Here is a 16,218-nt window from a genome sequence, read left to right on the forward strand (position 1 = left end):
TTAACACATAATATGCAAGCCTTTCAAGCTGGTGCACATAGTAGCACCCAAAGACGTGGTTCAGAGATGCAATTTGGCAAAGGAGAGTGTTCTCTGTCTTTCCTAATTAGCATTTACATTTATTCATTTTGCAGATTTTTTTTTTATCCAAAAGCAACTTACAATGGATAATAATACAAGCAGAAGGGATTAATTCAAGGGAGAATGTAATATGCTAATAAGAAGCACTACCATATCAAATTTCCATAAGTTAACTGAGCAGTAGTGTAAGTGCAGAGTAAGCCCTTGGTACAAAAGCCTAGTTAAAGAGGTCTCTTTGGTTGTTTTCTAAGATTACGATGGATTTCACTGTGTGGGTTAAGACGCATCCCATCAGACTAAGAGAAAGTGACCTCTTACCACATTCTGATGGCACCACCAGACATCGCCAATTCAGATGATTCAGAATCTACATGTACAAGACATAAAAATGTGGCAGGTTGCTTCAGGCTGGTGGTGAGACATGAAGAATATAAAAGAAAGGACCATAATCTCTGAGACTAACTAGAATGTTAAAAAAAAAAACCTCGCTTGTAAGCTGCAGGCGTTTAAAATGACTGAACACCTTTCTGTTTTCCCATTCACTCTGAATAATATCCCAGCAATAATACCCCTACCATTTGTCCGAGAACACAAACCGCATGCAAATATATCATAAAAAAGAAGGTGGAGCTTAGAAAGAAAGAGTCGCAGTAGGCTGAGGACTCTCATTTCCATTTCCTGGCCCTTTAAGTGGTAAAAATTCATTTTTTTTTCCCAGGGCCTCGGGATTATGAAAGAAAAAAACACCTGATTATATATTCAGCACTAATAATGTTCCCCCCTTCCACCATCACCGTATCCCCCAGCAATGAAGGGGAGCACAAAGGAGAAGGTGTTAAAAGAAAAAAAGAAAAAAAAACAACACTGAAAGAGTGAGAGTGGAAAAATAAGGACTAGTGAGAAAGAATAGAAAGTGAAGAGGAGGATTCAGGAGGGAGGAGTTTGACAGATGGTTGGGTTTGCTTCATGTTAATGAGCACCCAGAGATGGTGGATGCATATGGTTTGTTTGTAGCCTCTGCTTTATTCATGCCAGTTACATCATTTGCACTGGGAGCAAGGTTAGACACTCATGTCAGTACGCATGGGTGAGAACTATTATGTAGGACTTTCTGCTAGGAATGCACCGATATTAAAAATCTATATTTTCATGCTATGGCTGATTAAAAACTTCAAAATTATTTTAACAAAATTAATTAAAAGAGATTGTCTAAGAATTATTTTTAGACAAAATAGTATAATTTTAATTTATTAATTAATTAAAAATGAATTATTTATAAATAATATTTAATAAAATCTTCAATATTTTAGTATATAGTTTTACATTTTAATTTAAAAAATAAAACACTAAATTATTTTACTGTATACTGTCTGAATAATTAAAAATCAATTAAAGACAAAATTATAATATATATATTTTTATATCAGCTGATAACTGGTACCAATATATAGTGTATCCCTGCTTTCTGACATAAATTTTTCCTGCTCAGGTTAAAAGTCTCTTTCATCTCCTCTTCTAGTACTCTGACGATCAATGGAGTAACCCAGGATGATGAGGCCATATATCAGTGTATTGCAGAGAACAGTGCTGGCTCCACACAGGCCAGTGCCCGTCTGACTGTGCTGTGGGCTGACGGGTTGCCAGGTGTGCCCACAGGCGTACGTGCAGAAGTCCTTTCTCCAACCTCCATTCAGGTGTCCTGGAACGAGCCCACCCAAAACACTCAGGACATAATTGGATATGTGTTGCATATCCGCAAGACTGCTGGTAGGAAAACTGCTAATGAACCTAAACACACACGCAAGCATGCAAAATAAAATCAAATCTTTTCTTCAACATTAAATAAAGTACTGATTTACTGAGCAACGTTTTACATTCAAAGTGTAAATGTAGATTTTCACAAATGTTGTGAAATACATATTTTATTCAATCTTCACTTCAGGCTCTCTCATTATGGAAATCATTGAGATTTAGAGTCGATAGCAAGTCACCGCTTTTCCTGTTGTCAAAGCTGTTTTTTGTGTAGTTAGGCAACGGTCTTCATCTCTCTGTCAGAGTATACATGACACAATGTGCAATCTAATGTTTAAGGAATTAAATGCATGTCGAGAGAGCACAAGGCTGATTGTAATCTGATTAACATGCATACATGCCTGACGAAGCTGAGCTACAATGGCATTATCTTGTAACCCTGAAGTATTTATGTGACATTTTAAAACACATTTTAAAATTGCTGTTTTAGCCCAAATGAAATCAAACCTCTAAACACACTTGGTGGTAAAGAGAGAAGCCTGAAGCCTTTTCCTGAAAACTCAGTATGAGGATGGATGCGTGTTCACGTATCAGTCTCTCTCTCCTGGGAAGCTTTAAAATTGCATGTTGATGTTTATCTCTGCTGGAGCAAATACAGCTGAACAGCTGATCTAAGACCTATGCTGAAGTGCACTTAAGTGTTCTCTGCTGCGCTTTTTCCTTTTCTCTCCCATTCTCTCACTGTGGTGTTAGTATGACTATTAGCCACTGCATATGTCTGTAGCATCTCTCATCAGCTGGAAGCCTCACTGCCCAACAGCGCTGAGAGAGATGTTTTGGAGTGTGAGCCGTTTATAATGTATATAAACACTTACAGCAATTTGGCATGAATAAATGATGAGGAAATATAACATTTACGCCATCCATAAATGTGACTTTAGAGAGCTGCCAACGTTAAGAGCGGGGCAATTGTTGCAGTTAATCCTTAATTTTACTGTCACACTTTTGCTCCATTTTCTCCAATTTGTTCTTCTCTCTCATACCATTTTTGGGTGTTTAACGATGGTCTCTCATGGTTTCTCTCTTTCCTTCTTTCAACCTTCACACTTTCCCATCAGACCCAGTGGAGATGGAGTACCAGGAGGCTGTGAGTAAAATGACCCTGCAGCAGGTAATCGGAGATCTGGAGCCTTCCACCAGCTACAGCTTCTATGTGAAGGCTTACACGTCCCGAGGAGCGAGCAAAGCCTCTGAGACAGCTGTGGAGAGCACTCTGGGAGAAGGTATAAAAACATATTTAAACAATCATGCAAATACAGGCTTCTTTTTTATGCAGAATTGTATAATTGCCATTTATTTTAAGTTGTTAATTGTGCAGTAATTAACTGGAAAAACACATTCTCGCTCTTGAAACATCTTAACAATAAAGCATTCCCCCAGAGGGGTTTTTGACACAGCATAGTCTTTAATTCAAGGTTGTTCAGGGTAAAGTTCCCACCTGTTGTTGTTTTTTTTTCTCTTGCTGATGAAATACGTTCCGTCTGATCCTTTGTGCTTGCAATGCCTACAGTCCCTGCTCCACCAGCCTTGTTCACGAAGGTGATTAATTCGACGGTGGTTCAGGCCACATGGGAACCCTCTGCTAAGATGGGCCAGCAGGAAGGATTCAGTCTCTACTACCGTAAGGTCCCCGTCCCCATCTTCACCGGACCCCTTACCTTCCCACGTAATGTGACCCAGTACAACATCACTCAGCTGGGTGAGTCTGGCCATAGCAGCCTTTATTCATCAAAAATATGAGCAGAATGAATTTCTGTGTAAATAACACAATAAAAAAATTCTTATGGCATGTTCTTGTGTATTCTTGTGATGTTCAATGCAGTGAGACATTAATGAATTCTATTTACATAGAATTTAATCAATTTTGTGCTTTTCTTATCAAGACCCAATATTGATGTATTGTTGTTGTTGCTGCTGTTGTTTGGTTTACAGCAAAACACAATTAATACATATTTTTATTTTTTTGTAAATTATAATGTCAGTTTTTATTGTTTGTTTTATTATGTTTATAGTAATAAAAATAATAACAATAATAATATTTTATTATTATTATTATTATTAAACAATAAACATTATTAAAAATTATTAAACATTTATCCTGTTTTGCTTTATAGACAAGTTAACATAGATTAATATATTATTATATTATTAATGCATATTATTACAATAAAAACTATATAACAATATATCAGCTAACAGAAATAATTTTGCCATTGAGATTTTTTTTTTTTTTTTTAAGTATTCCAAAACCCTTTTTCCCTCTTTTTCAGATCCCTCTTTTGTGTATGAAATTAAAATTCTGGCTTTTAACCAGCATGGAGAGGGCAATGCCACCCTGCGCTTTGTGTCGCTCAAGGAGGCAGTGGAGAAATCAGGTGCCTGATGCAACACACAGGTTTACTCCTACACATGCAAGCATAATAACTCGCTCACACTGACTGTATTTGTGTGTGTTCTGTTCCTGCAGTGCTAAATACCCCTTGCAACTGTGTAAAAGATGAACAGAATAAAAGCTCCACCACAGGCATCATTATCGGCATCCATATTGGAGTCACTTGCATCATTTTCTGTGTCCTTTTCCTCATGTTTAGCTACAGGGGCAGGTGAGGAATCTATGCTGACTATGTGTGGTATTATTTTATAGTGAATGCAGTTGCAGTGAGCATGGGCAGAAAAGAGTTTTACTTTAAATAAAGGTCAAAATGTTTCTTTGGATACAGTGTTAAGTGTTTTTTTCCTTGCAGGCTGATGATGTGTAAAACCGTGCAGGCCACCCGACAGGCGGGCCGTAACCCAGCAGCAGGAGTCGTGCTCGAATCCTCCTCTTCCTCACAGGGGGCTCTGGCCCTCAACGGCCCCCACAGGTTCAGCTCAGACGGGAATGGAGGAACCCACACTGCAAAGAGCTGCACCGACTCCAACGAGATGGAGAGACTCTTCTCAGGACCATCCCACTTCTCCCATCCACCTGACACCACCCACACAGTGAGCCTTGGGGGAAATGCATACATTTATAGATATCTGGATTGCATGGTTATAGTTCTTCTCGGAGAGCAACTTACGAGTGCATGTAAAAGTGGAATGGAAAGAGATGCATTTGCCTGAGTGTACTGAAAGGGATCAAAGTAAAACCATAACCCTATGAGCAATAACTGAAAAGTACTGTAGTGTTTGGTAATGTGTTTTCTTTTTTTTACCATGCATTTGTGTGTGTTTCTTTTCAGATTGAGAGCTCTTTGGTCTCTTGTCCATTGAATGAAACCCAGATGTCCACACTTCCCCTTGATGACTTCAGCCTGATGGAGGAGTGTGACCTGCAGTTCCGGCAGCATCCAGCAGAGGGCCAACAGGACGAAGACTGATGAAGAAATGAAGGCCAAGTATATCCTCTACTCAGACTCCTGTCCAACTCAGGTCAACTGAAGTATTCATCTATTTTAGTTCAGTTTTTTTTTTTATCGTGCAAAGAATATATTATTCGTAAGTTAAGTTCCCTTTGTGGGAATCACTGGACTGTAATGCTGGGGGGTCCCTGTGGCTTCATGGTAGGTGAGGTTTTGCAATGGACATCTATTATTTCTCATTGGTAGGTGAACAAATACACTCTTGCAGTTACGGCTGGCAGCATACAGTGGAAGTCTCCAGTCACTAGTATCTATAATTGATTTTATTTGGCTTCTTCTGCACAACAGAGAAGTATTTTTCCTACTAAAACATATTCGACTTGCTGCCTCCTCTTAACCTACCAATGGTTTTACAAGCCCATCCATCAGAGACCAAGACCTTCTTCCAGGGATTTCAAATTATTCTCAGGACTTTTTGTTTCACCGATTATCAATGTTTTGTTTTGTTTTTTAAGTAGGTTTTAGCCTTCATGAAGACTTTAGACTTGGCTATGTGATCTTTAGAATTTGCAACAAAAAAACCTACCTCAGCTGGAATGAATGTCTTGTAGGAAGTCTTTAAGATCTGCATATTGCTGTCTGTTCTGTTTTTATACACATCAAGCGTTCAGTCAAAAGAGAAAAAGGTGCTTCTCTACCTCAGATTTCAAGGACTGCCGCATAACAAGAAAAAAATCCAACATATAGCACTTCCAAATGTTGAAGTCAATGTTCTACCTCAAAATAACAATGTTGTTATTGTCGTTGTGGTTATTTTCACGTATTGAAACATAGCCTCTTGTTTGTGAGATCCTGGCTTCACTATGTTAATGAATTGCTGTGTTTTGATATGTCAGTACCTCATGCCAGTTGACAGATGACATTGTTCTATGAATTATGCTTGTAAAGATGTTTTGATAGTGTCCTTGTATTCACATAGGAATTTTTTGGTTCTATGTTTCCTGATCAGAGTATTTTTATTTTAATCACAGTCAATGTAGTAAAATGGAAAGACTTTTTAAGAGAAACTGCACTGTTACCAATGTCTTCAGGATAAAAAAATACTGCTCTCAGATGAACCGCTGGAAGAAGAGAGGCCACCGTACAAAACCTTGGATATAAACACACAAATGATGTTTAAATAGTTTGACTTCACGATCACTAGGGAGATCGACAAATGTGTAAAGTGTTCTTTACAGAAGTAAGCACATATGCTGTTTCTATGGGTGCTGATAGAAGTAAATTGTGATATAGATTAGATACACATATCACATCTTGTGATATTTTGTGAAGAATTGAAATGGACTTTGCCTGGGTTGTAACTACAGGACCTGCGATCAATTAAGTTCAAGCACCCTTAGATAATGTCGAGGCTATTCAGATTCTCTGCTGCATGTTACGACGTGAATGCCAAACTATGAAAGAACTGGGCATTCTAGAATTCTCCAGGAAGTGAACATTCCATTAGAAGCCAAAGCCACTGGAGATTCTCATGGCTTCTATGTGGAGTTCCATCACTTTTTTTTTTTTTAATATCCCATGCCCCTCGTCCATGTTTTTAGTGCCACATTGATCAGGGAGCACAAAGTGCATCAGACATACGCACATAACTCGCACACATAACATCTGTTGGCATTAGACTTTCAGAATGCTGAGTAGAGAATGATGCCCGAGCTACCGCTGGTCATCTCTTCAAATGTCTGGCCAGCTATTGAATCGCTTTTCAATTGCTTTTCACTGTGTGCTCAGCCACCCAATCCAAGACCAGCTGTTTCTTTTAGTGGGGAGGGAGAGTTGAAAGTACCAGCAAAATGTTTTTTTCTCCTCTGGTGTCCCATTGTACTATGGTATATATATATATTTTTTTAGTAACCTACCTCGACACAGCAGTCATACTCTCAGGTCGCTCCTACTCTGATGGGGAGATTGTATTTTTTGTATAGTACACATGCATACATGCATACACACATCAGAGGAGGACATCTCCTTTGGACCCTTTAGCAGATCAGTGCATTGCATTAGCTTTTCATGCGCTTTGATTTCATTGAATGTATAGTGTTATTTTTTTCATATGTTATGTTTGTCTGTATCAAATAGTCATGTTTACGTTATTCCGGCTGGTTCAGATGACTGGTCCATTGTATTTGCCACTATCGTTTTTTTCTTAATTTAAAAATGTAAACATCATCATCAGTGTGTGTAGATAATGAGTCAAGTTTCCATATTTTCATAACGCCCACGAATTCTGTAATTAATCTTTTTTAAAGAAATGGACAAAGTAAGCCTAGATAATCAAAAAAAAAAAAATCCTATTCATGTAAGGTATATTCCTTCAAATACTGGTTCTGGAACAGAATTGCACAGTATATTACAGTGTAGAAAAGACTCAGACAATGTGCTGTATATTTATTGTACCGATTGCATTGTAGTGTTGTCGATGGAGACTGTAGAAGCTTTTGTGTTGTCTGTATACAGATAAGTGCTCAATTCTTTGGCTGTGTTAAATAGAATTAATGGAAAAGAGTCTGAACAACGGAAGGTATTTGATACGCCGTGCTGTAGAACTTTGTCCCTAATAATGAAAATCTCTATGAAATATCTATTGTACAGTCTTGGTTGCTCTTGGCATTCCTGTAATAAGACGAAACGGTTTCATCTGTTGTGTAATGCGATACAAGCAATTCTCAATGCTGTTACATTTCAAAAAGTCATCTGCAGTTTTGTTGCTTGTTTCCTGATAGATTTGGTCTTGTGAGGTTTGTGAACAGATCAGTACAGTTGAGTATTTTTAAAACAGTAATGAGCATCATCAGGCTTCAAGATTCCAGTGTGATGTCTAGACTCTCTTACAGAAAGCAGATCTTGATTTGGTTGAATTAGGGTGGATGTTTGACCACAAACGGACAGCTGCTGTTTTCAGCTTATCAGTTCATGTCGTTCTTATGTGTGCTACGTCAGACTGATGGCATGACCTCATCTCTTTTTCTAATGTAGAGATTCATCTTGAATCTTTTTCTGGAGGTTTCGCTTGCATTGAACCTGTGATAATAATGCTGAAAACTGTTACTGTGATAAAGCATTAGATCCACAGGCTTTCTGAGCGGCTCGCAGTGCTTGATCTCGCTTTGTTTCCATTCAATATTTAGTATTGCTTCTGGCTCGAATCCATGAAAGAACAAAGAACATGTTACCAAAACGGACCCCCGTCTCTAGAACCCACCTCGCACATGTACACACGCACACAAGCAGTCACATCCCTGTAAGAAAAGACATGTTTGTGTCAGCATTAGTCCCGTGTCCCAGATTTTCCCCAGGGAGACTCAGGGATGAGGCATTAACATGTAGCCACCTCAGCTCCTGCCAGCGCTATGGCAACACCGACCTATTCACAGCAGCAGAAAGACGTTCCGACTTTGAATCTGTAAAACAAACAGCTTTTTGTAGAGGATAATATGTACCAGTTTCACTCTGTTAAGCCCCTTTCAGGGCCCAGGATTACATGGGAGTGCACTTTTTGCATTTGGTGAGGGGACCAATATGAGCCCAGCTGAGAGGAATTTATATGCTCGCTTTTACAGTTTCACACACACAGAGGCTTTAAACTTGTGTATTTGAAGCAATCACAGCATGAGGTTTATAGACGCGACAGGGGATTTCTGATGTTACCATGTGAAAATATGGTCCTGTGATGATGTCTATTACTGTTAGTAAAATCTGAGTGCTGTACTGTTCATAAAAATTAATGGGAAATGTTAATAGTGATACTCTTACAATGGAAGCAGAAAAACAGCCTGTGGGGTTTAAAAATAGAATGTTTATGTTTTTACAGCGTAAATTATTTATGAAATACAATTTGTTAATTGAGCTCTTAAGATTTCTACTTTTCTAGCAGAACCAATGGAATTGCTTTAGGTGGGTGTTGAAGAATCTGAATAATGTTGAATAATGTGCTTTGCAATTACTTCTAACTTTGCACATTGTGATAGTCTCAAGCTAACACAAGTTATGGTTATGCTTTTGATGCAGTGTGGCACATCCATATTTTAAATATTTATTCCCACTTGACTTTTAGGCTTCCATAGTAAGTTTATTGCTGTATTGGTGTTTCCTGTTTGTTTGTTTGATTGTTTGTTTGTTTTTATTTATTGTGTGTGGTAAACAACAACATGACATGATGGAATCAAAAAACTGGAATATTCATAATTGTCATTGTGAAGTACTAAAGTATAAATCCTGTGCTGTTTCCACGGACTTGTTTGTACGGTTGTCAAATTCATATTGATAAAAATGAATATTCTACAGATTAGATTAAGGCTAGTTGGCAAGCACAAATTGGATGGCACTCCTGCATTTGCAAGAAGTTGGATTTGATCCTCTTTTTAACCTCATCTCAGCTAATTTAAATATAAAGCAGTTTTCAGTTTTGGGTATAGTACAGTGAATGTGAAGATGACCGTCACTTCTGTAAAACTGTGCTTATGACTGAAACACTGAAAATCTCCTTAATATGGTGCTATTTCTGCCACTACTGCGAATCACAAGATGCTCTTGTCAATTTTTAGCGTTTTCATGGTCAGCTTGTTCTTCTGTTTGGACACATTCATCTCCTCTTCCACAAGAGTGAATTTCACCATGCATTCATGACTGCACTGTAAAGTTCTGTGTTAAAGACCTGTGTAACACTTTGTGAAGATTTGACAGATTGATTTACTGTCAAAGTGTGTTTTGTTCATTAAGGGAAATGAAGGAAATTATGCATTAACCACTATTTAACCACCCTCAGAGCTGCATATGATTATGGAAATGTAACATTCTTGCAGGGTTAGCACAGACTATTCAAATGTGTGTCTCTGTAATCCACCATACAAACTTTAATTCTGGAGCTCAGCAGGAAAACAGGCATGACAGCAATGCCTGGGGACAAACTCCAGCGAGCACGGGCTTTTGTGCTGTGTTTGACCTGTTTCGCCATCCAGCCATTTCTCTTCACAGAAAGGGTGTCATTTTAGAGGAAATGAAGAGAGCACAAGAGATGACGCTCAGTTGAGCAGGTGTGAGATGTTCAGGTTTCACCATTCAGTTCTTCATGTAACTCACTCTGTGTAATTCAGGTCCGGGTGAAATTACTGTTTCTGCTGCATTGGAAACACTGTTTCTACCAGTTTGTCTTCTCCAGATTTGATGTCTGTAAACCCCCTCTGACCACAGACGGTCAGTACGGTGTATGTACATATGCATATATTTGTATGTGTATATGTATATTTATATAAAGAAAGAATACTAGGCCGTTTTTAGTGGTTTGTATTGTTTTAGGGTTCATTGTGAAACACTGTTTAAAGTCAATAACAATGATGACAATAAACTAGTTCTAGTTTTAAAAAAAAAAAAGATTCCTTTCTTTGTCAATGAATCTTTCATTTTCCTGTGTTTATTCACAGCTCATCTTCCCATAAGTGTTTTGGTAAATTTGTGCCTGTAAACATTATCGTTCAATAGTTAGGGGTCAGTAAGATTATTATTAATATTATTTTATTTTTATGAAAGCAGTCTCACCCAGGCTGCATTTTTCCATAAAAAAACAAAACAAAACAAATAAAATTGTGAAATATTACATAAAAAAATAGTACATCATTTATTTGATGCTGAAGTAACATTTATTATAAATATTGAAAATACTGTGGCATCTTTGCTGAATAAAAGATTTTTTTTTAATCTTAGAACCTCATATGTTTGAACAGTTGTGTATGTTTATACACAGTGTGTTTGCAAATGTGTGTCTGTATTTGTGTGTGTGGGTATCTGAATTTCCCTCGTCAGCTCTCTGCTAATTGACTAGCTGCAGTGCTCAGTATATTGCACATGGATTGATTGCACTGCATGTGGAAATACATGAATTATTTACCCAGATACACAGGCATAAACATTTATCAGACTATAGTTCACAGCAATTAAAACATCCAGTCATAAGATATTTTTGTTTGTTTATTTCTTCGCAGTTTGGAAATGAATATGCGATTCCTTAATGTTATGTTCGATCCTTCAGTGGGTGTGCCAGACTGCTGGAGTTCGCTTTGTTTTCAATCATTGCGTTCTCCTGAAGGATTCCAATCAGGATTCAAACCTGTGCAAACAATGATTCATTTGGGCTCTGATTTTCATGGCAAGGTACTTGGTCAATACCAGATTCATTGATGTTTTTGCTTTACTTCCTTTAAAATAAGGCATACAACAGATAAATTGTATATTTAACTTAGAATGTTTAATTTGTTATAGTTACTTAGTGTTCTGTTTCTAATGGAGATAACAGTGGAATATGAGTTATAGCAGTGAACAAAGTGTAGGGGACAAACAATGGATGGTAAAGACAAGGAGAGTGGGAGAAAAACTCTGAACTGAACACAGAAATCACTTCCTGTTCCAATTAATATTCCACACTGAATAACGTTTGATAGAAAATATAGCATGAATAACGTTTAACACTATTTAAGGCATGCCCTCAATAAATCTGTGACGGTTCTCGTTGCTCTTATATCTTCTCTTATTTCCCTCTTTGTGTGTGTGAGAGAGAGAGAGAGAGAGTGAGTGAACGCCCATATAAACCAGAGAAACCCAACACTGCTGCCCTCCTCCACATGCCCACCTGATGCTTCCTTTCTTTCTTTTGTACTATTTCTTTCTTTATTTCGTTATTTGTTTCTATCTTTCTTTATTTCTTTTTCATAATTTCTTTTTTTATATAATTTATTTTTCTGTCATTTCTTGGTCCGTGTACTTTTGCGTCCATTCGTTTTTCGTTTTTTAACCCAGACCAAAAAAATGAAAAAATAACTGTTATTTTATTTTTAAATGCTATGCTGAAAACTAAAACTGAAATTAGAACCGTACAAAATGTTACCCGAAAAAATAAAATATTGACGACTTTTCAGATTTTTTAAATGAATTTTTGCACTTTTAATAAACATTTGAAAAATGCACAAATTAATATAGAAAAATGTCGATTTTAACAGTTTTTCTTTGGCCAAATTTAGTAATGCTTCTCCTGCACGTTCAGTTGAGAACTAGAGCCATCTTTGGAACAATTCGGAGACTTAATACAAATATGATTTTTAAAATAGACATAGCAGAATCCTGGGAACTTTATCATCATGAAATTATATACTGCGATATAATTTTGTCAAAATTTTGTGTGCAACTGGGTCACGGTATCGGAGAGGTTTCTCAAAGTACAGTAGGCTATATCGTGTTAGAGCGCTACACACGGTTTAATATATGGGGTAAATATAGAAATATATAAAGTTATAATCTCCAGATACAGGCAGGCCTGGTTCCTGAATCAAATCACTGAGGGTGCTTCTGAAATCATTTGAAAATCTGAAATCATTGTCTTTTTTTCCCCCTTCTCCCAAATCAGATTATAATAGCCTACTGTTTCAGCTATTAAAATAGTTCAGTTTTGTATGTAATGGCAAAGTGATTATATTTCATTTCGTTTTTTTATTAGGCTAAGTTAATTTAGAAAAACGTTTGGAGCATTTTTTTGTCCGTTAAATAAGTTTTTTCTTTCTTAAAGTAATCACCAAGCGGCCAGCGGCAGACCGGCAGGCTGATCATAGCATGTTTGATCAATTTAGCCTTCTCAAATCATCACGACTTGCCTAAAATAAAATCTATAGATATAGCATACTGAAACAGTTCAAGCATACAACAATGTTTAAACGTTAAACCTAGATAAATGTGCGTTGCATCCAATAGTTTGTGCGGAGAGTGGAAGCTAAAACACAGGACATGGAGGCGCCAGCGCAATCAATTGCATTTTGTTCAATGGAAACAATTTACGCCGTAATTTTTGCTCATAAAGGTAAGAGTAATACATCATTTGGAACCGTAAAGGGTCTACTTTTATTTGTGTGCACTCACAGTATCAACAAAACGTCGTGCTTTTAAGAAGGAGAGCTTCACAAAAATGAACCGAAAGTCAGCGAATAGGCTACATGCCTCACAGACATAATAAATACATCTATAGAAAGCTTTAAATCACTACTTAACGAAATAAATCAAATCGATAACAAAAACTCTTTCATTATAATCCGTGAAGATGCACTTCTCTCTAAAGGCGCGTCTAATGAGGAGGAGACAGCAAGTCAGGATCATCATCTTCGCGACACTTACACAGAAAACACTTTATTAGTAAATAATTCAAATATCTCCCCCGGACACATTAATGGTAATTACTTTTGCTGGGGCTTTGCTGCAAGCTTCAGCATATTGCATGTATTTGAACGCAGAACTCTTCAGCTGTGCTGATGGCGCGCTTTCTGCTGCTGCGGGACACTAAATATAGAAGCTAAATGTTTTCATAAAGCAGTTATGGTAGCTACGTCAGTAGCGCGAGAGGGTGCGTCTGTATAGAAACACTCAAAAAAGGTAGAAATTAAACTTAGCATTTGCATACATTACAAAAAAAAAAGAGCTTTATATCATTTTTACGATTTTTAATGAAATAGGAATTTTGAATAATGAAAATTAGTTTCTTCTTGCTTATTTATTCATCAGAGTTCGAACCATTATAGAAGAAAGTATGGAGTCAATTTAATGCCGCATATATATGCAAAAGAAAATAAAGTTTTGCAAAAGAAAATGAAGTATTGCAAGAAGAAAATAAGTTTTGCAAAGAAAAATAAAGAATTGCAAAAGAAAATGAAGTACTGCAAAAAGAAAATAAGTTTTGCAAACAAAAATAAAGAATTGCAAAATATAAATAAAACAGAGCAAAAGCAATGATTTTGCAATACATATTTTCCATGGCCATATCTACTAATTTATTTGCAATGCAGCTTTTATTTTGCGTTTCAGTCAAGTTTGAGCTTGAGATACCGTTTTCCCCTTTGCGCTTCACGTTTCTCCGTCTCACTTTGTGGCGCTGTTTTGACATGGGGGTGGAGTCAGGGACGGGGCGTGTCCAACAGGCCTGGGCATGCCTCCCTGGAAGTGACGTCATCGGCCCGAGACGCAGATCACAGCTGATCCAGGCACCGTCATTGAGCAGAGGCATGCGGGTGGATCGTTTCCTTTTATTCACTAGCTTTAAAACATGCATGTTTTCATTTTATTAACAAATGTATATGTGTATTAGCAGCGTTTGCTCAAGTTAAAGAAGTTGTTAATGTGAACATCTGCTGTTTATTTCTCTCAATTTTTCTCTTTCTCATTTGGTTAACTAAATGTGCATTAATAGTGCTTGTTTAAAATCTCTTAACCTGTGCACAGCGCTCTTTGTTTACATTAGTTCAGAGTTACTGCTAGTTTTAATGTAAAAGAATGCAATTAACTTCACAAACTATACATCATTAAAAAGGTCTAAGACTCAAGCATCATATCCATCTCGACTTCGTTTTTCATTTACATAACTCCTGGCATAAATTAAGAAATGACATAATACAGTGACATACTACGTTTTTAGCCATATCAAAACAGTAGTCATGGCATGGGTAAATTTGACCCGCTGGCGCTTTTAGGTATACAGCGACCTCTGGTGGTTGAAGTGTTAACCATAGGCTACGTACCGGACTGTATTGCACGCGATGTAGACAACATTCGAATTAAGTTTATTATGAATAAATGTTACATAAAGTATAATAAAATAGGCCGACAAGAAAACATTTTTATCCATCCCACAAGTCTTGTAAGTCCATGTATTTTATTAGTATTGGTAATATTTTTATATTCGTTGTTAATGTAGGCTATTTGATTTATTTTCCCTTCATTTCGATCTCTTAACGTTCAGGGCTGTATAATAATAATAATAATAATAGCCTAATATACACACATATTACATAAAAAGACACGATCAAGGGACTGTGGGATGGATAAATATATTTGATCAGTCTCTGATAATCCCAGGTTGCTATGGTCACGCGGGTTTGTTTTATCACGTTCCCACGACTTAATATCTCGTGGCCACGACAAAACTAAACCAAAAAGACTTTTTAATCTTTTTTTAAACTTCCAGTGACAGTCATTTCTTAATTTATGCCAGGAGTTATGTAAATGAAAAACGAAGTCGAGATGGATATGAAGCTTGAGTCTTAGACCTTTTTAATGATGTATAGTTTGTGAAGTTAATTGCATTTTTTTACATTAAAACTAGCAGTAACTCTGAACTAATGTAAACAAAGAACGCTGTGCACAGGTTAAGAGATTTTAAACAAGCACTATTAATGCACATTTAGTTAACCAAATGAAACAATACACATTTTAATGCTAAAGTGTGCACACATTGAGAGAAATAAACAGCAGATGTTCATGTTAACAACTTCTTTAACTTGAGCAAACACTGCTAATACACATATACATTTGTTAATAAAATGAAAACATGCATGTTTTAAAGCTAGTGAATAAAAGGAAACGATCCACCCGCATGCCTCTGCTGACGGTGCCTGGATCAGCTGTGATCTAGTGATGGGTCGTTCTTGAACGATTCGTTCATTTTGAACGAATCTTTAATGTGACTCGGGAAGAACGAGTCGTCTCAGGGAGTGATTCGTTCAGTCGCGCATGCGCAACATCCTATAGGTTCTGTACTGGAATTAGTTCACCTGTTTCGAGTCTTCGGGTTTGAGTCGTTCGTTCATCACGTGACAGCCTCATACACTAACCTATGCAGTCAGAGCCGGAAAGAGAATTGATTAGTTCACCTACCCAGTCATCGGGTTTGAGTCGTTCGTTCATCACGTGACAGCCCCATAAGCTAACTAATAATAATAATAATAATAATAATAGGCTAATAATAATAATAATAATAATAATGCACCCGTTTGTAAGGAAGGTTGTAAATTAACTAATTTCTCTGCCCAAAACTGTCACTTCACGTGACAAAAGAACGAACGACTCAAACACGATGACTCGAAACAGGTGAACTAATCAATTCTCTTTCCGGCTCTGA

General features: G+C 37.1%; 1 protein-coding gene across 2 annotated transcripts in view; it reads left to right on the forward strand.

Annotated features, from left to right (window-relative positions):
* igdcc3 (immunoglobulin superfamily, DCC subclass, member 3) overlaps positions 1-10,603 on the forward strand; it is an 84,741-nt gene extending 74,138 nt beyond the window's left edge. For both annotated transcript variants that reach the window (XM_058780910.1, XM_058780911.1), the window contains exons 8-14: positions 1,601-1,848; positions 2,952-3,116; positions 3,404-3,592; positions 4,164-4,268; positions 4,361-4,496; positions 4,638-4,878; positions 5,118-10,603. In XM_058780910.1, coding sequence (XP_058636893.1) covers positions 1,601-1,848; positions 2,952-3,116; positions 3,404-3,592; positions 4,164-4,268; positions 4,361-4,496; positions 4,638-4,878; positions 5,118-5,255 — 1,222 coding nt within the window. In that variant the 3' untranslated portion in view covers positions 5,256-10,603. The remainder of the gene's footprint in view (positions 1-1,600; positions 1,849-2,951; positions 3,117-3,403; positions 3,593-4,163; positions 4,269-4,360; positions 4,497-4,637; positions 4,879-5,117) is intronic.
* Positions 10,604-16,218: the final 5,615 nt, after the last annotated feature.

This window comes from Onychostoma macrolepis, chromosome 07, assembly GCF_012432095.1.
Source record: "Onychostoma macrolepis isolate SWU-2019 chromosome 07, ASM1243209v1, whole genome shotgun sequence".
Lineage (NCBI taxonomy): Eukaryota > Metazoa > Chordata > Actinopteri > Cypriniformes > Cyprinidae > Onychostoma > Onychostoma macrolepis.